Source organism: Silene latifolia, chromosome 11 (genome assembly GCF_048544455.1).
Source record: "Silene latifolia isolate original U9 population chromosome 11, ASM4854445v1, whole genome shotgun sequence".
NCBI lineage: Eukaryota > Viridiplantae > Streptophyta > Magnoliopsida > Caryophyllales > Caryophyllaceae > Silene > Silene latifolia.
This window is the reverse complement of record NC_133536.1, coordinates 44,444,549-44,467,729: the sequence shown is the minus strand read 5'-3', so window position 1 is coordinate 44,467,729 and position 23,181 is coordinate 44,444,549. Positions and strand designations below refer to the sequence as shown.

The following is a 23,181-nucleotide window of genomic DNA, read 5'->3' as shown; positions in this document are numbered from 1 at the left end:
TAATTGTAACTGTAGAAAGTATACTTTTAACAAACTAAAGTGTAATTTTAGAATGAAATGAAAAAGTGTAACTGCAAAAGTGAACATGATAATTCTAATCCACAAAAGTAGAATTTTAACATATAAAAGTGTAATTTCAGTACGATATAAATAAGTGTAATAGTAATGGTAAAAAGTATAATTCTAACAGAGAAAAGTATAATTTTAACATACAAAAGTGTAATTTCAGTACGATATAAATATGTGTAATTGTAATGGTTAAAAGTATAATTCTAACATAGAAAAGTATAATTCTAACAGACAAAAGTGTAATTTCAGCACGATACAAATAAGTGTAATTGTAATGGTAAAAAGTATAATTCTAACATACAAAACTATAATTTTAACAAATACATGGGTTACTTTAACATGTTATGAATACAATTGTTAATCATTGGACTATTGACATATACAACTGAGCACAATGGAAAATGAAAGCCGAACGAAGAAGAATTTTGCAGGGACGTTGAAGAAAAGTTTACTCCATATGTTGGGCAGGAATTTCTGGAAATCGAGGAGGCAGTGACATTTTATAAGATTTATGCTGTTGCTTGTGGTTTTGATGTACGAAAATACACGACAAAGAGATGGTGTGGCGGGGAAATAAAATCTAAACTGTTGGTTTACAACCGAGAGGGGTTCACACATAAGGGACAAATGAAGTGTAGTGGCCGCCAGGATTCAGGTAGAAGACACAAAGTCAGGCACATTGGGTGCAAAGTGAAGATTAGGCTATTTATAAAGAATGGGGAATTATTAATTGACAGATTCCACAGTGGCCACAACCATGAACTAATATCTGCCAGAGACAAAGAGTTTCAAAAGTTGGCATGCAACATAACAGATTATCACAAAATGATAATCCTTTATAATTCAAGGGTGAGTTGGGTTTGCTGAAGTTAGCCTTTTCCTTCCTAAAATTACAGTTTTGTTGGTTAGAATTATACTTTCTTTGGGCTGTTGCAATTACACTTTTGTTTATTACACTTACTAAATTAACGGTTAAAGTTACACTTTTAAATATTTCTAAAAGACTGTCAATAATTAACAGCTGAAGATAGGAGCAACAAAGACTTACAGAATTCTGAAAGAACATGTTAATGGGTTTGAGAACATTGGAGCTAGCTTAAATGATTTTAAGAACTTTCACAGAGATGTGAAATGTTAAATTCATGAACGGGACAGTCAGATGTTCGTGGACCACTTTAAGTAAATGGCTATTAATAGGCCAGTGTTCTTCTTTGACTATGAAGTTCATTCTGACGGTAGTCTGAGTAAAGCTATATTGGTCGACGGTATCGCTAGAAGGAACTACTCTGTTTTTGGTGATGGAGTGTCATTTGATCCGACGTATTCCACCAATAAGTATGGTATATGGCCTTCACACTTTTCACCGGGGTAGATCACCATAAACGACCGGTCACATTTTGTGGAGCGCTGGTTGCACATGAAGACCCGGAGTCGTTTCAATGGGTTTTCAGCCGTTTTTTGGTTGCGATGGGTGGGAAGGAGTCTAAGTATATTATCACCGATCAGGATCCTGGTATTCTTAAAGTGGTACCTCTCGTATTCAAGATAGCATGCCACCGATATTGTATGTGGCATATCATGAACAAAGTGCCAAGCAAGTATGGAGTGACAAGAAAAGATTATTCTGAATTTTTAAAGAAAATGAATGCCATTATATGGGATGAAAACATTGAAGCGGCAGAGTTCGATGCAAAATGGGAAGAAATAGGCAGAGAACACACAGTTAATAATATTGATTGATTTAAAGAAATGTACGCTAAAGGGAAGCAGTGGGTTATGACATATTGTAGGAACCTAGAGATGGGGGGTGTTATGAGGATAACCCAAAGATCAGAGAGTGAAAATAGTTTCTTTAAGAGATTTGAGAGCAAATCGGGAACGTTAGTCGAGTTTTCACTGCGTTTTGACAGCGCGATGGACCAACAAAGACACACGCGGACGAAGCTTGGCAACGTTAACATGCACACTTCACCTGAAATATCAACGCATCTGGCTATTGAGGTGCACGGGGCGCAAGTGTACAGTCATAAGGTATTCGAGGAATTTCAAGAAGAGGTCAAGTACTCAATCGATACTTGTTAAAGTAGGGGTTTTCCGAGGGAGACTCCGCAGAGGTGACAACTGTAAGAGATGCAAACAGAGACATAAATTATCAGGTTACGTACTGCCCAGGTATACTTGCCTATTGAAGTATATCATTATTGTGACTCATTGGAATTACACAATTACTCATTACAATTACAATTTTCCTGGTTAAAATTACACATCATAGAGTTACACACATGTTAATTAATGTTACACTTTAGTCTGTTACAATGACACTTTTTATAACTGTGTAAACTAACATTTTTCTCTATATTGTTGATCTAGTTACATTTAAAGCAACTTGTAGCTGCAGAATGATTGAAAGGAAAGGCATTCTATGCAGGCATGTTATATGGATTTACTCATCGAACGGACTGAAGACTATTCCAGATGGGTATGTTGTTAACAAATGGTGTAAAGATGCAATCCGCTCTAAAATGTTCGATTGTAATGGTGAAGCAGCTGAGGACGTTGATATCATAGATGGAAAATAGATTGCGATGTTAGTAATGTGGCCGGAGATTCATCAGACAGTTGGTAAGCTTTTGGGCAAATGCAAGGCTGATGTGGACAACTTTTCTAGTCTAATTACAGAGTTTAAGAAGAAACTCTCACCCTTAGGATTACCATTGAATAAACAACAACAGTTGGAGCAACTTCTTGGCTGTCCTGTGAGTCAGGATGTAACAATTTTGCCGCCTAAAAAAATATAAAAACAAGGATAGCGGAAAGAGAATGTTGTCGCTTAAGGCAAAAGCAGTTGCCTTGGCAAGGAAGCCAAAACGCATGTGTACAAATTACAAGCGATTAGCTAACCGTGACAAGAGGAACTGTCCTAACCCTTTTGCAGAGCACCCACCCTTGTCACCTTTATTAGAGGAATCGTCGGGAGAAGATGAAGAAGAAGTGGAGGAGGAAGAAGATGACATCTTAGAATAATCATTGTTCCACTGTTAAAAAATTTTTGGATGTATTATGTATAATTCTCACGAAACATCAAGCTGTAACTCGTATTTTGTTTAGACAGCAAACTGCAGTGAACTTAACTGATACCCGTTGGCATTACAATCTATTTGTGTTAAATTGTAACATCAAAGTACTGGAATTTGCAAAATCAGAATGTTACTACAATTAATCTGATTGGAATTACAATTTTTCTAGTTAGAGTTACAATTTTGATGGTAAAAGTTACACTTTATCTGATTAGAATCTGCGTGGAATTTCAGCTTATATTATTAGAATTACACTTTATCTGATTATAATTACACTTTATATGATTAAAGTTACACTTCATCTCTTGTTGAGAGTAGTTACACTTAATCTGATTATAAGCCTTATGACATAGCTATAAAAGGGGAACATTACATAAATATTATTTTGAATAGTAACATTGTCTTACAAAATGGGGGAAGCTACCAATAAGGATCTGCTAATAGTTTTACCAAAAACTAACTGCCTAATAATACAATGTATGAACTAGATGTTTACATAGACAAGGCGATATTACAAAAAAAAAGTTAACCACCAGCGTACGATCGTTATTTTTTTTACAACAACACGGGATATTTTACGCTTCAGTTGTAACTCCTTCCACAATTTTTCTTTGTTGTTAATAAAAGCTTTGACCTTCTCCAGCACACCTTCACGTAAGACATTCATGTCTGCTTGAACGAGGGTAGCTATTAGCTGGATCACCAAATAACGCCTTGATTTCTTCTTCTCGAGGTCGGCATGCAGAAAAGGAACACCCTAATATAATAGCATTGTCATCATGGTGAACAACCCCGACTCTGGTTTGTTGAGAGTAGGTGAGCATCCGCTAAAAGGTATCTTGCCGACCACATAATGAGGAATTTCACTTCCTCTGGTTTGATCTTTGGTTTTATCTCGTGAATCCAAATAATCACTCACTGCGCTAGCCTACATATGTACGAATTTACATCAAATTCTGATTAATTTAAACAATTTTGTTTTGAAGAAGATATTGGACGACATCTTACAATTAGACGCGCCGCCTTTCCCATTGGTGACTTTTGCAAACCAGAATTCCGCTGGTGGTCAAGCAGGTCGATCGAACGTGATTTGTGATTGATACATATACATGCAAAATGGTCGTCCATGCAAAATGGGACAACGAGTAAATCCGTTTTCCGGTTGACGGTTTTCCATTGTCCACGATGAAGGTGTCCCAAAGTTGGTAAAGCTTATCATACATGCTGTCAGATTGTGTGCCTGCCTGCTCAAACGTTCCAAACAATACCAATAGGAGCTCCTAAAAAGGTAAGGAGTGAACATGATTAATGTGTTAACTTGTAAACAGACAAGTAGGGAATAATAACTCTATATCCGCGTAAGTGTAACTCTAAATCACTAAATTGTAATTCTAAACAACTAAAGTGTAATTTTGACAAAGTGTAACTGCAACAAACAAAACTGTAACTCTAACCAACAAAGGTGTAATAATAGTGGATATCAGGACCAACAAAAAGTGTAATAGCTATGATGCAATGGTTAATGGCAGTACCATGTGACGTATACCGAAGAATGACATCCTCGCCTGGTCGCCATATTCCTCTTTTTCCAAACTGTTTATCAACATCGACCAGCACTCGATGACATTCAACGACATATGATTTTCAGGGGCCATGGACATAATGTCAGCTCTTCGAAGTGTTGTGTGCCAGTTGTACCAAACCAGTTGTTCACTGCACTCATAATATTAAACCGCTCTTTAATAAAAATACAGCCAATGTGAAAATAACATGCTTCAAAGTATTATTTTGTCATCTAACAAGCAATAGTCAGCAACGTGGTTTCTCCGTTGTTTAATATCCTTGATTAACGCTTGGTTGTTCCGGAGCAGCTTCGACACAACATATGTACTGTAACCACCTCTACCACAGTCGAGCAAGCAGCCCAAACCGTCCCTTTTTCCACGAGGCTGGCTCTTAACAGAGGAGAGGGCTTTACCAGACGGAGTGCGCATGGTGACAGGTGTCGCCTCCATTGCAGCTCTTCAGAATCAGGAGCGCGGGAACGTTTTGTGGGGCTTGGCCCTATGTCACCATCTGTTTTTCTCATACCCACATTCAACTTCCTCGTCAATGGATGTCCAGCAACCTCTTTGAAATAACCAATCCGACGCAAGATGTCTGGTCTGTAACTATTAATGTCACAGAGGACGAGGGTCGCAGCAATCTCAGCACGGTATAGGTCCATAGCCTCCTCTTTCCCGAGGTCACATTTAAAAAGCTTCCCGCGGTAAAACATCATATGTAGCATCATGTAAACACCACAGTCATTTCTCGAAAACCCTTTGCCTTGCCAACTAAACTCAATGTTTACGATCTTAAACCCTCTAACCTTTGAGCCCTTAGACAGACCTTTCGACAACAAATATTTCAGACAGACCACATTGCCAATGGCCAAAACTTTGTTATCAGTGGGTACACCACCAATGGTTAACACTTCCTTTTCCAGGCATGCATCGAGGATACTTGACCAAGGACAAAGTTTGGCGACCCAAACGATTATTGTCTAGCTCACCATGTAACCTTGGAGACAGCGTTTTCCAGTCCTAGTGCTTAATGAGAGGGAGGTCATGGGGACAGCTCTAACCACGGAAATCATAACGTTGAAAATACGTAATCATTAAGAAAGGGATACACCCAAGAAAGAACTTTTTCTTGTCCCCAACAGCTGCCACAACCTTAACAATGTTTTCTAGAACATAACTACACCAATCATACTGCGAAATAGCCTTAACATCTTCAACGGCTTTCAAAAGCTTGAAGTCAATCCCGCTATATGAAATTGGAGTGAGGAATTATGACATGGTGAGCAGAACAAACAGGTTCCAAAATTGAGGACCTCCATCTTTGTATTTTTTTTTTAAGATATCCTTGAACACAATTCCTAAATTCAGCCCCTCGTTACCCCCTTGAACATTGTACGCTTTCCGTCATTTGTCTTTCAAACGCTTGTTCTCCGGCGCTTGAGAATCTTTTTGGCGGCCCGTAGGTACTAGTTAATGGTTTTAGGACCAAGCGGTAACATGAAACAGTCATATACGTCATGCTTCGTGACCATGAACTCTTTCTGTTTAGAAGCCCGGAAAACATACGACTCATCGCTAATGCATTGATAAAATCTTTCACATAACCCAACGGATATGATTTTAGCTTAAGCTCCAAAATAGCTCCAAAGCAAATCCTACATACCGTCGCTCGCTGAGCATCATTCAGCTTTTCGACCAGCTCAACAAGCTGCTTCGGGTGGCACTTGACCGACACCGTAGAATTTTTGGTCTTGCCTTCTTTAACCTCCTCATGGTATGATATTTGGAGAAGAAAACAAAAATTAAATTACTATTAATTGACGACTACAACACAAAAAAAATGTAATTTTAACAAAAAAAAAGTGTAATTTAAAGCAAGAAAAGTGTAATTTTAAGCCCCAAAAGTGTAATTTTAACAGACGTAAGTGTATTTTTAACAGACTAGTGTATTTTTAACAGACAAGTGTAATCTTAGCTAACAAAAGTGTAATTTTAGCAAACAAAAGTGAAATTTTAGCAAAAGTGTAATTTTACGAAATAAAAGTGTAATTTTAGCCAACAAAAGTGTAATTTTAAGAAACAAAAGTGTAATTTTAGCTGGCAAAAGTGTAATTTTAAGAAACAAAAGTGTAATTTTAACAGACAAAAGTGTAATTTTAGCTTACAAAAGTGTGATTTTAGCAAACAAAAGTGTAATTTTAACTGACAAAAGTGTAATTTTAGTAAACAAAAGTGTAATTTTAAGAAACAAAAGTGTAATGTTAACAAATAAAAGTGTAATTTTAAGCAACAAAAGTGTAATTTTAACAGACAAAGGTGTAATTTTAGCTAACAAAAGTGTAACTTCAACACTTAAAAGTGTAATTTTATAAGAAGAAAGTGTACCATCACGGGTTACAGTTATAAGGTAATAAAGACCAGTCAATTGTGCTGAAATCATAAACTAAACCAATAATAATGAACCTAAACTGAGAAAAACGATTGTTCATAATGTATAAATTTGCATTCAAACTAATATTAATAGAATTAAATTTAAGATGTATCAAACTTGGAAAAATGCCTATAAACATAACAGTAATACAACAAAATAGTAATCTGGGTATCTAAATGTGCTAAAATATGAGGGTAATCTAAATTAATAAGAACATTACAATCAAAATAAAGTAAGCCAATAAAGTAATCCAATAGAATAGTACACACAACAATGGCGAATACATAACATTGGCTAATAAATTAAACTGCAAATGGATAAATTATAAAAAAATGGATAATCAAATTATATAAAGAAAAAAAACCATAAAATTCTAAAAAGCAAAAAAAACGATTACCTTTATAACCTAAAAAAAATTAATCGAAATGGACAATAATGGCAACTTGCAAGTGAGTGAAGAAAATGGAGAAGAAACCAATAATCAGGTATGAAAATAGCGATAGAGTGAGGAGATTTTGAGAGCAGTTTATTTTTGAGACGGTTGATTATTATTGGGGTTTAATTTGGGGGAAGTTTATTTTTTGAATAACTGAGTGAAATGAGAAATGGGGGGAAGGCAATGGGACGTGTATGATGGTTGATTGACAACCTACAACCTGCATACATGCTCATGACCTATGAAAGGTAGGATGAGCGAGGTAATTACAATAACCATAAGAATAATATTATTAGTTGCTTTTTAGTTTTAATCTAAGCCATTCATATGCAAGATCTAAGGGGTACACAATAGAACTTATGGACTCACTCTTAGTAGAAGGACTTAGTTGATCCTAATACTATATATATATATATATATATATATATATATATATATATATATATATATATATATATATAGGAATGAGATCATGTGAGTATACACTATCTTTTTGAGGAATGGGGATTTCGTTACAATATCAAAGGTTTTTCAATATAATATCACAGGTTATTCGATAAAATATCACACAAAAAAACACATGTGCAAAAAAAAATTATAATTTTTTTTTGGCAAAGGTCAGATTTTTTATCTAGATACATTTAACGCAACTTGTAGCTGCAGAATGCATAAAAGGAAAGGCATTCTATGCCGGCATGTAATATGGATTTACTCATCGAACGGAGTGAAAAAAATTCTAGAACTGTGTGTTGTTAACAGATGGTGCAAAGATGCAATCCGCACTAAAATGTTCGATTGTAATGGTGAAGCAGATGAGGACGTTGATATAATAGATGGAAAACAGAATGCGATGTCAATAATGTGGTCAGAGATTCATCAGACAGTTGCTATGCTCATGGGCAAATTCAAGGCGGATGTCGACAACTTTTCTACTCTAATTAGAGAGTTTAAGGAGAAACTATCACTCTATGGATCACCAATGAATAAACAACAACAGTTGGAGAAAATTCTTGGCTATTCTGCTAGTCAGGAGATAACCATTATGCCGCCCAAGCAATCAAAAAACAAGGGAAGTGGAAAGAGAATGTTGTCGCTTAAGGCAAAAGCAGTTGCCTTGGCAAGCAAGTCAAAACGCAGGTGTAAAAATTGCAAGCGATTAGTTCACCATGACAAGAGGAACTGCCCTAACCCTTTTGCAGAGCACCCACCATTGTCACCTTTGTCAGAGGAATTGTCGGAAGAAGAGGAAGAAGAAGTGGAAGAGGAAGAAGATGACATCTTAGAATAATCACTATAATAAGCAATAATCAGCACAATTTTTTTTGGACGACTTATGTATTGATACGTGCATTTTGTATAGTCTTTTTAGCCTATTTTAGCACGTATTTCCATGTACTTTTGTACTGTTTATATCGCATTATGCCCCGAATTGGATACTTTGGTTCATTTTATCCGTTTTGTAGGAATGAACGTGAAAGTAGTGGAATCGTACCATTTTCGTCCTACTTTGCATGCATTTTGAGGAGACGGGATTTTTCAGAGCGAGATCTTGCATTGGGATGCTTGATGGGACGGTCTACGAAGCAGTCGGCTACAAGTTTGGAGCTGTTCAGAGGAAGAACACTCGATCGAGCCCTTTTATTGGTCGATCGAGTGGTTTTTGTGGCTGAGTTGGTCGATCGAGTGGTTTGTTTTACTCGATCGACAGTGCTGGAATTAGAGGTTACTCGATCGAGCTCTATTTCTACTCGATCGAGTGGATTTCTTGAAGAAGCACTCGATCGAGCTGTTTTAAAGTGCTCGATCGAGTGGGTTGGTCTTTAATGGGCTTTAATTAGTCCATGAACTTATAATTAGCTTGAGGACTTAGCTTATTTCTATTTAAACGCACAATAATTAGGTCATTAAGCATCTTATCAACTATTATTCATTTTTAGGAACTACGTTTACTGCTTATTACTCTCTTCTCTCAAACTCTCTACTGTAACTTTGCTTTCGGATTATTTCTTGCTCGGATCTAGTGTTCTTTACGCCGGAATTCTTGCCTTTGTAATCCTTCTCTCTTCCTTAATATTAATCTTTCATTTAGTTATTTTAATTACTTGTTTTGCTCTCTTTAATTTCTGCCTTAATTCATTTATGCACTTTTATTATTATTTTATTATGTTTAATATTAGTAATTTCATTGTTATTAGTCTTGACAATATTAATAGCATGAGTAGCTAAATCATTTCATGTTAGGATTATGGGATCTACGGTAGAAATGTGACGATGTTTTGAATAGGTTAGATGAATTATTTGTGAGACTCTGTCCCCATGGCAATATAACTATATTTACCGACTTAGTTGAGTGCACGCTTCTGAGTCACCTTTTAATCTGGTTAAATTTAATCCTGGATCGGACGATTGGATAAATAAACCTGCTATGAACAATAGACTACCCTAACGAGGACGAAAGTTATGTTAGTGGGAATATAGGGTAGAAAGTGGACCGGAAGGACATTTTCATATCCGTCTCACAGTAATTTATCTAAGTTATTTGCAGTTGAGTCACTGGACTACCCTAGTGAACCTAATTCCTGACATGTCCATTCTTTATTGATAGTTTATCTCTATTTTCTGCCTTCACTGCTCTTTCCTTGCTTCTCTTTCTTTTACACCTTTTAGTTTAGAAAATCAATTATAAACCCTCAATTTTGAGACCAAATAGACGGACTCTTTAAAGATATCTTGCCTCCTTGAGGAGATCGACCTGACTTCCCTAGCTATATAGTTAGTTTAGTTAGTTATTTTTTATAGGTATACGATCCCTTACTGTCAAATTTTATTTGTTCCGGGGAGGCAATTGCCCTATCTGTTTTTTGTTTCGTTTATTTTATCCGTCTCAGGGAATTCTTATTCCTTGAGACAGTTATTATTTATTTTCTTTCAGTGTTGTGTATGCCCAGGTCAAACAGGTTGGAGTTAGTTTCAGCTGATTCTGAGCCAGAGAGACTGTTCAGGCATAGACTCCGTCTGCAAAGAGAATCACGAAAGGAAGACTTGAGTACTTTCGAACCCGAACTTCAACATTTCCTATTTACAGAAGATCAATCATTAGTAGAAGATAATCTCAGTTCTGTAAACCAACCAGTAAAGATGTCGAATATTGCAAGTCATTCGGATCCTAAAGCATAATCTATTCCTAAGGGTTTCAATCTCCAGACTGAGGATGGGAATACTTTTGACATCCGTCCGTCCTATATCAATCTGGTGGAGAGAAATATCTTTAGAGGTGTGGCAGGTGAAGACCCGAGGAAGCATATGGAGGTCTTTACGGACTACTGTTCTACTATCCCCGCCACAAAGGGGGTAACTCAGAACAAGATTAAGGAGGTGTTGTTTTCTTTTTCTTTGGCTGACTCAGCCAGGGAGTGGATGACTGACTTTGACTTTGTAGCCACAGGGATCACAGACTGGGAGACCTTTGCTCTTGCTTTTTATAAGAGATATTTCCCTCCGCAGCGCACCAATCAGCTGAGGGCAAAGATCACTAGTTTCAAGTAGGCACCTGATGAAACTTTCTATGAAGCTTGGTGTCGGTTCAAGAGGTTGGTGAGGTCTCTTCCTCACCATGGTTTTGATCCATGGTTCCTGTCTAATCAGTTCTACAATGGGTTGTACGATGACCACAGAGCCATACTTGATGCCTCATCCAACGGAAGATTTCAAAAGAATACTAATGATGATAAGGGATGGGCGATTATTGAGGAGATGGAGACCCATTGTTCCGAGTATGGGAACCCGAGGGATGGTATTCGAACAGTTCACGCGGTTGATAAGGCAGTCGGGCTCAGCTGGAAGCCATGAATGCTCGTTTTGATAAATTGGAGCTGCATTCTGCTGGGGAGCCTCAGATAGTCGATTTGCTTACTAGAGGGGAGACCGTCACATGTGGGAGATGTGAGAGCAATGACGGTCATACTGCTATTGACTGTCTTACAGAGAAGGAACAGGTCCTTGCGTTTCAACAATACAGGCAAGGAGGGGGTTCCTATTATAATAACCAAGGGGCAGTCCATCCCAATTTGAGGTGGACAAGTCAAAATGTGCTCAATCCTACCCCTCCTCCGCAGCAGCAGCAGCCATATGTCCCTCCTCATAAGGCTCAACAAGGCTTTCAGAAGCCTCCTTCTTTTCCTACACCTAATCACGGTGCATCATCCTCAGGTGGGGTGAGCGAGTTATCTGAGTTGAAGACGATGTTGCAGTCTTTGACAAAGCAGTGGCAAATAAGTGACCAATAGAAAGATGCATCCATCAAGTCACTTGAAACTCAAGTTTGCCCAGTTAGCCGCTAACCAGTCCACGAGGAAGCAGGGTCATTTACCGTCACAAGCTGATAAGAATCCACACGAGATGGTGAATTTAATAAATCTGAGAAGCAGTCGTTCATATGAGGGACCGGAATTGTTGAAATCAGACCCGAGGAAGGTAATTGCTGCTGATGAACAGTGCACTGTCGATGAAAAAGAGCTTGCGACAAAGAAGATACTCGATCGACTGGTTTCAGGTAGTCGATCGAGTGAAAAAGCTGAAGAAAGGACTCAATCGAGTGGAATTTCTGCTCGATCGAGTGACCAGGAAAAAGAACAGCTCGATTGAGTAAAACAAACAGCTCGATCGAGTGATTTTATTGAGGATTCTGCTCGATCGAGTGATATTTTTGCTCGATCGAGTGATGCTGATAAAGAAGACCTCGATCGAGAGCCTGTTAGTGCTCGATCAAGAGCCTGTTAGTGCTCGATCGAGTGAAATGTCGCCTGAAAGATCCCGTTCGAGAGGAAAGAAGACTCGATCGAAGGATGTAGAGCTTGATCTAGCTGATACGTTAGAGAGAGGAACAAGGGGCTCGAAATACCCATTACGGTGCCCTTCCCGAGGCGGCTACATAACACAAAGGCTAATCAACAGTTCGGTAAATTTGCCGAACTCCTGAAAAGCTTGCAAGTCACCGTTCCGTTCGCCGAATTGCTGACATAGGGTATCCTCTTACCTTAAATTTATGAAAGAAATTTTATCACGTAAAAGGCACATTAACGGTCATGAGATGGTAGCTTTGACCGAGGTAGGGACGGCCCTAGTTCGGAATATGTTAACTCCCAAACAGTCAGACCCGGGTAGTTTCTCAATTCCATGTCACATTGGTACCCACTTAATTGATAACACGTTATGCGATCTTGGCGCTAGCGTGAGTGTCTTACCGCTGTCTCTTGCTAAGAGACTTGGTTTGGCAAAGTTTAATTGCACAAATATGAATGTTCAGATGGCCGACCGTAGTATATCACGGCCGTTAGGTGTCATAGAAGACATTCCTGTTAAGATCGGGAGATTCTTTATTCCCGTTGATTTCGTTGTACTTGACATCCCCGAGGACACACATACCCCCATTATTTTAGGGAGGCCATTTTTATTCACTGCTCGTGCAGTGATAGACGTCGGGGGCAAGACATTGACCTTTCAGGTTGGGGACGAGGAATTGATATTCCATCAGTCTAAGTCCCGAAGGGCTCCCATGCAAGCTCAGCCTTGCAATGACCTCTCTTCTAATGACCATCCTATTGACACTCCAGATGAAAATTTGGAATATTGTGCTGGAATCGTGCCCCTCCGCCTCACATTGAGAGCAGAAAGGAGGAAAGTTCGTCTGTTTTTCTTGCTGCAGGTACAGATGAAAATACTGCATGAGCTGTCAATGGTTTTTGTGCAATTAATGTCAGTCAAAGTGGGAGTGATGACACTAAAGCTGGTAAGAAAGGAGTAAGGACGAGGAAAGTTTCTGCGTATGTGGACGTCAACTATTCTCCTCCTAATAATTCAAATACAAGCTTGTGGAGAATGAAGAGGACGGTTAATGTTGCTGAGGTGAAGTCCTCCAGTCAGAAGCCCTCTGAGGGGCTGCTGAATTGCTTTGAGAAGTGAGCGGGGAAATGCCCCGTGTAACAAATTGTAAAAACAATTTTTAATTTCCTTCGGATTTTATTTATTGCATTTAATTAGGACAATTAGAATTAAGACATTTTTAGCGCAGTTTAGAAGACTATAGACTATTACTATTACTATTCATATTTGGTATTTTGGGATATTTTTGCGAGTGTTTTTATGCAGGTTTGGGGAGATTATACGCAAGTTCAAAGGCTTACACGAGGAAAAGAACTCGATCAAGTAATTTTTGTACTCGGTCGAGTGAAATTTGTTCGATCGAACGGTTCTAGAGTACTCGATCTACAAAAGCTAAATATGGGAGTTCTCGATCGAGTTAAATTTTACTCGATCGAGTAGATGGAATCCATAACTCCTCGATCGAATGAGTTAAAACCACTCGATCGAGTGACACCGTTTATTACACGATTGAAGTCTTTTAAACTCCCTTTCTTTTTTTCATTATTTCATTTCATCTTCCATTGTTTAACCCCTTTTTTGCGAAAAATCCCCCAAATCCTCCATTAATCTTGCCCATTTACCAAATCCAACACCTACATTTTGTTCATTGCTAATTACTCAACATTTGCCCTCTATTTCCCCTTTGATTTTCGATGTGTTACAATGTCAATTAGGGGCTTTAGGGTTTGCGATATTTCGATCAAAAATCGCCCAAATTTGCTTGTTTGTGTCGATTAATTGCTCTTTGTAGGTTCCTTATCATCAATTAAGTAATTCCTTTACTTCTTTGCCTTCTAATTGTTTTAATTTTGCCTTTCTTGAAGTAAATTAGGAATTAGGGTTTCGGGTATTCATTTTGGGTCGAATTTTTCTGCTATTATTGTGATTCAATGCTTCATTTGCCCTACATGATGATTAATTCCCTTACCTCATTGATGTTCACATATTTAATTCGATCTTTTTGAGAAATTTGTGATTAGGGTTCGTTTTAGTTGAAATTTTCGACTGACATTGGGTTTTTCATGCTGTTTTGCTGTTATTGTTGTCTGTTACCCTTCACCCTATCGCCGTCTATCTGCTAAGTTCGAATTTTTGCGGAAAAAATTTGGGAATTAAGGGCTGCCAGTCGACATTTTCGACTGTTTTGGGAAATTATTGCTGTTTCATTGCTGATTTCTTATCGTTTTCCCCTGCCCTATTTGACTAGGATGGATTCTAGCTCTATGCCTTCTACTAGCTCGACCGTCAGTCCGTCCTTGTCCCTGTCTTTGTCTGAGACGGTGGTCCCTACTGCCACCACCTTCTCTGCACCTGCTAGTACCACAGCCACTGCTTCGGTTTTCCTTGTTAGTGCTGCCGGTACTGTTTTTACTCCTGCTAGCACTGCTGCTAGCCCCGTTTCAGCCACAGCTGCTTGCACTGCTGCTAGCCTTTCTTCCTCAGTGGCGGTCTCTGCGACATCCACTGCTGCAGCTTCACTTTCTACCTTAGGTCAGGTGAGCACCTCTGCCGCGTACTCACCTGCAGCCGCAGCTGCTTTCAGAGCGGCCCCAGTACCTCGTACCGTCAGTGGATGGTCTTCTACTTCAGGTTCTAGAGGCCGAGGTCGCGGTCGTGGTGGTGGTACACCTGCTCCTAGCGTCTTTGCTGTCACAGTCACGATTCGAGTGGACGACACCCTTAACTCCCACCCTGAGTACCCGCAAGTAATTTTTGTTAATGGTGTACATCGTGCTAGATTTTATAACTTAGTTGACTGCGAGTTTCTCCCTACGCGTTTCCTTTGCCGTACGGGGATGGCCGGTTTGTGAGCTTTTACGGGGCACAGGGATGGCCGGACTTATCACTATGAGTGGCCATACCTTTAGGGAGCTGAGTCTTCAGCTCCTTCACCTTTTCCTCCGGGGCACACGATGCTGCCCCGACTAGTCTTTCTGTGTCCTTCCGGTTGTTCAATCGGGCTTTTTCAATGACGTTGGAGGAGTTTGGTACTCGACTTGGACTTTCCTTTACGGGCGCCACTGTTGCCCCTAGGAAGGTCCTCCGTCAGCTTTGTCGGACCTTGGCCCATACCACTTTTCCCGAGCGAAAGCTCGCTCAGGTCCACCTTCAACTTGCCCGTTACTTCCTCAGACTAATGGGGAGTACTATTTTTGGCCGAAAGGAGCCAAACAACATCAACAACAATGAGCTCTCTATTTTAGGCGGTTACCTGAACATCGACTGTGAGGGTCCCTTTACCCTCAACATCGCATACTTGACCGCCCAGTACTTCCAGGCTCAGGGGGAGAAGATCACGGGTACTTTCGTATGCGGTGGCATAGCGACCATTCTTGCCCGCTCTCTCCTCCATGACTTGCCTCGTGACCTACCGTACATAGAGGGAGATAGCTACCTGAGCCTAGCGTCTATGCACTCTCAGACCTGGCTGACTTCTGATTACCGGACCTGGAAGATAGATGGTTCCTTGTCCGTAGACCTACCTTGCACCACTCTCCCTCGTCTAGCCCCTCTGCCTACTGTTGCACGGGGCGCCCGACCACCACCTCTACCCGAGTAACACCTACCGGTCCAACCGCCTACTACCTTACCCGCTTCTAAGAAGCGGCGTAGACTTGATATCGGAGAGGGATCCGCACCTTCCATGGGTCGCCAGACTTCCACAGCCACACCTACCCCGATCCCTACTCCTACTCCTAATCCCGCGCCTGCTGACCAGACACAGCCGGTCTTACCGGCTAATTTTGTACCTCCTCCACCCTTTGAGGCGTCCTCTGTTATGGACCAAGGGCGCCGTGACGGTTTGTTGATTGAGAATGGAGAGAGACAGGCGCCTATGGAGAGGGACATAACTTTGACTTTGTTCCCTCTATACGAGTATCACATGCGGCGACACTGTCCGATCCCAGAGGGTTGACCACACCCTTCCTTTTACCGGTACCCAGCTGAGGGGTACCCGGAGCCTGCTAGTGAGGAGGAGGAGGAGGAGGAGGACCCGGTGGCAGCAGCGGAGAGAGCTCGAGCTGAGCAGAGGAGGAGGAGAGAGAGCAGAAGGTGGATCCGGACTACACCGTGACGGTGGAGGACGTGACGGAGGAGGCTGACGAGTAGCTGCTGGTGTACTCACTTCCCCAATTTTCAGGCTGGTTTGGGGAATTTCGTGTTTTGTATGTCTATTCTCGCTCTTTTATTTCCTTTGTCTCTTTTTAATTTATTGTTTTTCATTCTTTATTCGTTGTATATTCCCGTTCCCCTGTATATATCTGCTGGTGTATGCTGGAGGACAACGAGGGCGTTGTCCGTTTTGGTTTGGGGAGGGTATTGCATCCTTTTGAGTCTGCATTTGCATTTATTTTGCATTCATGTTTATATTTTCAGCTTGCATTTGTATTTATTTATTTCATTAAAATTCAAAAAATAAAAAAACAAATTAGAAAATTTCAAAAATCCCAAAAACATTCACGTTTATTTTTGCATATAGGTTGAGTCGGAACGGTTGATTTCCGTGATGATATTGCACTTTAACTTGTCATTTTACTTAAGCCTTCCACTTTTATTGACGGTTATTAGCTTTGTCATACGCATAGTCTACGAGTTTTTGTTCAAATATAGCCGACTGTTTAGACTTGACCTGATAAATTGGCAACCTACTTACAATTTCTGAGATTTAGAGCCCATAACTGGTGACATTCATGACCAGTTCATTAGGAATTGAGAGTAGTACTTCTTGCATAGCATGTTTATCATTTTTGTACTTTTATGACATTCGATTTCTTGTCAAATGCACACATTCGGGTTTGTGGTCGGTGTCACATGCAGGGAGGTGCTTGCAAATTTTCCCCTTTTCTTATATTTTTCACCCATTTAGCTCCACTTAAGCCAAAACTTGCCTTTTTGACCCATTGGCTACATCCCAAACTGAGCCTGCCTAGTCAAGCTAGTTTAATATGTCTTTAGTGGTATGCGTTTTCCGTCTGCAGTTTGGCTCGTATCATTTTGATTGGAGTTGGTGTAAATAAAGGAAGGAGAAAAGAAGAAAAAAAAAGAAATTGAAAAGAAGAGAAAAACGTGAACTGGAAAAAAAAAAAGAAAAAAAAATTAAAAATTAATGATTCACGTAAGTTAGAAAAAGGAAGAAAAAGTTGAAAATAATATTTGATTTGTATCAGTTGATTCATTAAGACGGCATTAAAAAAGGGAATTTTGTGACCGTCTAACTCCTCCGTTCTTATTCCATATTTTTGAGGAGATAGTGTATGTGATTAGAGAGTTGTGTGCCAAATGAAGGGCACTTGTACTTTATCTTTCAGTCAGTTGAGATTCGGACGGTCTTATATGGTCCTGTTTAGGAACTAGCTTGGCGCTTTTACCTCCACATTTCCATAACTTGTTTTGCCTTTTCTTACCTGAACCTCACTATTCCCATATCATTTGTAAGCCCTCGGCTGTGACGGACATTATTGGTTGGAGTGTGTGCATTAGTACTTGAATTGTCTTTTATTTTGTTGCATGCATGCTATGTAGGTCGCAGTTAGGTGAGTGACTGTTTCTCTTTCTCTCTTTCACATATATTATTCACCCTTTCCCTCATGAGAGAAGAGTGACCACGTGAGAGTCCGATTTTGTTAGTCTTGCAAGGTCGATAGGTCGGCTATATTTCTGAACAACTTATAACTCGTTTGTGTATTGACTGCATAGCTGTAATTGTTAATTTCTGTTGCATTAAATTGGTTCAAGTAGACAGGTTATAGCTAGCTCTGAGTTTTCATTTCCATTCCATTAGTTGCATTTTAGTTTACTCGAGGACGAGTAAAGGTTCGGTTTGGGGAGATTTGATACGTGCATTTTGTATAGTCTTTTTAGCCTATTTTAGCACGTATTTCCATGTACTTTTGTACTGTTTATATCGCATTATGCCCCGAATTGGCTACTTTGGTTCGTTTTGTCCGTTTTGTAGGAATGAAAGTGAAAGTAGTGGAATCGTACCATTTTCGTCCTACTTTGCATGCATTTTTCAGAGCGAGATTTTTCAGAGCGAGATCTTGCATTGGGATGCGTGAAGGGACAGTCTACGAAGCAGTCGGCTACGAGTTTGGAGCTGTCCAGAGGAAGAACACTCGATCGAGCCCTTTTATTGGTCGATCGAGTGGTTTTTGTGGCTGAGTTGGTCGATCGAGTGGTTTGTTTTACTCGATCGACAGTGCTGGAATTAGAGGTTACTCGATCGAGCTTTATTTCTACTTGATCGAGTGGATTTCTTGAAGAAGCACTCGATCGAGCTGTTTCAAACTGCTCGATCAAGTGGTTTGGTCTTTAATGGGCTTTAATTAGTCCGCGAACTTATAATTAGCTTGAGGACTTATCTTATTTCTATTTAAACGCACAATAATTAGGTCATTAAGCATCTTATCAACTATGATTCATTTTTAGGAACTACGTTTACTGCTTATTACTCTCTTCTCTTAAAACACTCTATTGTAACTCTGCTTTCAGATTATTTCTTGCTCGAATCTAGTGTTCTTTACGCCGGAATTCTTGCCTTTGTAATCCTTCTCTCTTCCTTAATATTAATCTTTCATTTAGTTATTTTAATTACTTGTTTTGCTCTCTTTAATTTCTGCCCTAATTCATTTATGCACTTTTATTATTGTTTTATTATGTTTAATATTAGTTATTTCATTGTTATTAGTCTTGACAATATTAATAGCATGAGTAGCTAAATCATTTCATGTTAGGATTAGGGGATCTACGGTAGAAATGTGACGATGTAGTGAATAGGTTAGATGAATTATTTGTGAGACTCTGTCCCCATGGCAATATAATTGTATTTACCGACTTAGTTGAGTGCACGCTTCTGAGTCACCTTTTAATCTAGTTAAATTTAATCCTGGATCGGCAGATCGGACTAAATAGACCTGCTATGAACAGTAGACTACCCTGACGAGGACGGAAGTTAAGTTAGTGGGAATCTAGGGTAGAAAGTGGACCGGAAGGGCCTTTCCATATCCGTCTCATAGTAATTTATCTAAGTTATTTGCAGTTGAGTCACCGGACTACCGTAGTGAACCGAAGTCCTGAAATGTCTATTATTTATTGATAGTTTATCTCTATTTTCTGACCTTCACTGCTCTTTCCTTCCTTCTCTTTCTTTTACACCTTTTAGTTTAGAAAATCAATTATAAACCCTCCATTTTGAGACCAAATAGACGGACTCTTTACAGATATCTTGCCTCCCTGAGGAGATCGACCTGAATTCCCTAGCTGTATAGTTAGTTTAGTTAGTTATTTTTTATAGGTATACGACTGCCCTGTCATGTATCATTCTCACTGATGTCTAAACAAAATACGAGGTACAGCTTCATGTTTCGTATTTTGTTTAGACATCAAACTGCAGTAAAGTCAACTGATAGCCGTTGGTATTACAATCTATTTTGTTTAAGCATTTTGTTTTGAACGAAACTGTTATAAATTGTATCATCAAAATACAGGAACTTGCAAAATCTATACTCTTATTACAATTTATCTTCTTGGAATTACAGTTTGTCTAGTTAGAATTACAATTTTCTGTTTTAAAGTTACACTTTTTCTGAGTAGAATCTGCTTAGAATGACTACTTATATTATCAGAATTACACTTTATCTGATTATAATTACATATTATATGATTAAAGTTACACTTCATCTCTTGTAAAGCTTTATGACATAGCTTGGCAAAACAACATAAATATGTATATATATATATATATATGTGTGTGTGTGTGTGTGTGTGTGTGTGTGTGTGTGTGTGTGTGTGTGTGTGTGTGTGTGTGTGTGTGTGTGTGTGTGTGTGTGTGTGTGTGTGTGTGTGTGTGTGTGTGTGTGTGTGTGTGTGTGTAGAATCAGGATCCTGTACGAACCAAATTATGGTGCGAACCGTACGAACTGTTCAATAGAGCACAGGTAAACACTCAACTCGTAGTCACGCGCTAATTTATAAATGTCAACACTCAACAACTCAGCCACTAATATTCACATCGTCTCTCTCACATCAACCTACCCTCCCAATCTTCTTTGTCCCTCATCCCTACCCACTGACTCCGTTCACCGGCGCCGAACTCCCAATTTCAACCCCGTAAACTCCAGCAACGCCTCTATTACTCACTTCCTTCTCGTTCCATTAATATTAATCCTAGATCTAATAAAAAATATAATGAATTTCCAAAAATCAATACTGATAATACCATAGTTGAAGGTTTTCTAGTCAGTGCCGTCTGTTCTCCTTTGGCACCTTCGCCGGCGACGAAAAACGTTCAAATAACATTTTTCGGCTGCAAATCTACACCGACGAAGTCACTGTGTTTATTAATTTCTGAAATTTGGTCAAATTTGTGTAATTCTTTTTCATTTTTTTATAGATCTATGAATTAGATCACACCATTTTTCAAAAAATAAGATTTATGGTGGTTGTGTAGGCGAGTCACCGAGCAACCAGTTGACAAGGTCTGGTGGTGAAGAGGGTGTGAGCATTTTCCGGATGCAAATATACAATGCTGCCGGCGTGGAGGGTGCGAAGGCAGTGAATTCGTGGTGGTCTAGCTCACACCATTTTTGTGTCAAAATGTAAATTGTGGAGGTGGTGGTGAATTATCGTTAAAAAAGATGAAACAAATAATTAGAAATGCTAGATCTGTGAATTTATTAGCGGAATTTCAAAATATTAAGAGCATTTGATGCATCTGTGGAATTTTCTGTGTCGAAATGTATATTGTGTGCTCAAATTAAGTTGCGTCGACGATAACGCTGCAGCCACCGGCGAGCGGAAAGGCGGCAAAAAGGACGGGATTCCATGGTGGTTGGGGATGTCGTTGTCGATGTTATGCATGTTTGTGGTTGTGGTTTGGTGTGGTGATAGGGCGACGATGGTTGTTGTGTGGTGGTGGGCGACGCTGGTAGTGTTAGATGGTGGAAAGCAGCAGTGGTTATGGCCTAGCTAACGACGGATCAGTGGTCAGATGTTGGGCATGGTTGTGACGACAATGGTGGGGTGTGCGTCGATAACAGCTGTAGTGGGCTCGGTAAGGTAGATCTGAAATAATTTTTTTGTGGACAATGGGCCGGTGGAGTTGGGCTCAATAACGGCTATAGTGTGCGTTGATAACGGCTGTAGTGGGCTTGATAACGGCGGTGTAGCCGATGTTGGGTCTGGGTGAGTTGTTGCCGGTGGAGTTGTGGCGGTGGTGGGGTTGTGCGTGGTGGCAGTCGGTGGTGGCGGTGCGTGGTGGCAGTCGGTGGTGGTGGGAAGTAGTGTTTGGGGTGGATATGTGTATGAATACTACTAGATACGTATATGAAAACTACTAGATACACATACAATATGTGTATCTGGTAGTATAGACATGCGTATCTGACAGTATTGATATGCGTATCTGGGAGTATTGACATGTGTATCTAACAATAGTGATATGTGTATCCGCAAAAAGTATTAAATGTATCCACAAATAATATAAAACGTATCTGCAAAATATAAGATATGTATCTGCCTTTAGTTACATGTGTATCTGCAAAAAAATTAGTATTAAAAAGTGTAAAAGTGCATATAGAATTTTAGTGTGAAAAATGTATCTAGTTATGTTATAAAATGTATTTGAATAAGAAGTGTATATGACAAGGTAATAAAGTGTATCTGAAAAAAAAAAAAAAGTACAACTCAGCTAGTTCGTACGGTTCGTACGTTAAGGCAGTTCGTACCTGAACCCGGCCCTATATATGTATATATATATATGTATATATATATATATATATGTATATATATATATATATATATATGTATATATATATATATATATATGTATATATATATATATTTATATAGGGTCGGGGTCAGGTGCGAACTAAAGTACGGTGCGAACCGTACGAACTAGGTTCAACCCAGTTTTTTTTTTTTTTTTTTTTTTTTTTTTTTTTTTTTGTAGATACACCTCTTATTCACATACATTTTATAACATATGTAGATACACTTTTTCCACCCTAAAATTCTAAATGCACTTTTACACTTTTTTTACACTAATTTTTTTGGGAGTTTCAAGAAAACTTCGAGATACATTTTATAGTATTTGCGGATACACTTTATATTATTAGCGGATACACTTTATGGAAATTGCAACAAGTTTTAACTCTAACTCTTGGATACGTTTTATATTTTTTGCGGATACATTTTATATTTTTGGCGGATACATATGACAGTAAAGCTAGATACACATCTTTTCAAACCCAGATACACATGTCATTAAAAGTCGGATACTTGATACACATGATATAACTACTAGATACACATGTATCCCGCAGTAATACTATGTGTATCCGGGCCGATATTATGTGTATCTAGGTGGTATTTTGCGTATCCACCGCCACCGCCGCTACCACTGCCCTACCACCGCCGCAACACTAGCCTCCCTGGACAACTCCAATCCACCGCCACCACCACAGCAGCAACTACTACCACTACATAGAAACACCAATGCCGCCAACACCACCGCTATACTACCACCACCACCATCGAGAAACACCACAACCACTAGCGACATCACCATCCCCGCCATCAGACACGCACACCAGCGACATCACTATCACTCACCCCACCTATTACCCAGATCCACGCCAACAACCTCCCGCCATCACCAACACTGAACCCCACAACATCGCG

General features: G+C 39.4%; 3 protein-coding genes and 1 non-coding gene across 4 annotated transcripts; 3 read left to right on the top strand and 1 right to left on the bottom strand.

Moving 5' to 3' along the window:
* Nucleotides 1-1,252: 1,252 nt before the first annotated feature.
* On the top strand, nucleotides 1,253-1,809 carry LOC141613321 (protein FAR1-RELATED SEQUENCE 4-like). Its single transcript, XM_074432055.1, has 2 exons — nucleotides 1,253-1,437; nucleotides 1,521-1,809. The coding sequence occupies exons 1-2, from the start codon at nucleotides 1,253-1,255 to the stop codon at nucleotides 1,807-1,809; spliced, it is 474 nt and encodes a 157-aa protein (XP_074288156.1).
* A 9-nt stretch (nucleotides 1,810-1,818) lies between these two features.
* On the top strand, nucleotides 1,819-2,648 carry LOC141613320 (protein FAR1-RELATED SEQUENCE 5-like). Its single transcript, XM_074432054.1, has 3 exons — nucleotides 1,819-2,100; nucleotides 2,157-2,241; nucleotides 2,440-2,648. Exons 1-3 carry the CDS (start codon nucleotides 1,819-1,821, stop codon nucleotides 2,646-2,648), a joined length of 576 nt encoding a protein of 191 aa, XP_074288155.1.
* Nucleotides 2,649-7,604: 4,956 nt separating this feature from the next.
* On the top strand, nucleotides 7,605-8,866 carry LOC141613319 (uncharacterized). Its single transcript, XM_074432053.1, has 2 exons — nucleotides 7,605-7,627; nucleotides 8,338-8,866. Exons 1-2 carry the CDS (start codon nucleotides 7,605-7,607, stop codon nucleotides 8,864-8,866), a joined length of 552 nt encoding a protein of 183 aa, XP_074288154.1.
* A 2,226-nt stretch (nucleotides 8,867-11,092) lies between these two features.
* On the bottom strand, nucleotides 11,093-11,198 carry LOC141615961 (small nucleolar RNA R71). The gene has a single exon (XR_012530344.1). It is a non-coding gene; the product is annotated as a small nucleolar RNA R71 (small nucleolar RNA).
* Nucleotides 11,199-23,181: the final 11,983 nt, after the last annotated feature.

Bases quoted from the DNA above. Each gene is read 5' to 3' on its own strand.
- LOC141613320 (XM_074432054.1), top strand. From the start codon at position 1,819: ATGTACGCTAAAGGGAAGCAGTGGGTTATGACATATTGTAGGAACCTA. The intron at 2,101-2,156 runs GTATTCGAGGAA...TTGTTAAAGTAG, and splicing joins CGCAAGTGTACAGTCATAAG to GGGTTTTCCGAGGGAGACTC. The intron at 2,242-2,439 runs GTATACTTGCCT...TTGTTGATCTAG, and splicing joins TCAGGTTACGTACTGCCCAG to TTACATTTAAAGCAACTTGT.
- LOC141613321 (XM_074432055.1), top strand. From the start codon at position 1,253: ATGGCTATTAATAGGCCAGTGTTCTTCTTTGACTATGAAGTTCATTCT. The intron at 1,438-1,520 runs GTAGATCACCAT...ATGGGTTTTCAG, and splicing joins CCTTCACACTTTTCACCGGG to CCGTTTTTTGGTTGCGATGG.
- LOC141613319 (XM_074432053.1), top strand. From the start codon at position 7,605: ATGGAGAAGAAACCAATAATCAG. The intron at 7,628-8,337 runs GTATGAAAATAG...TGTTGTTAACAG, and splicing joins GAGAAGAAACCAATAATCAG to ATGGTGCAAAGATGCAATCC.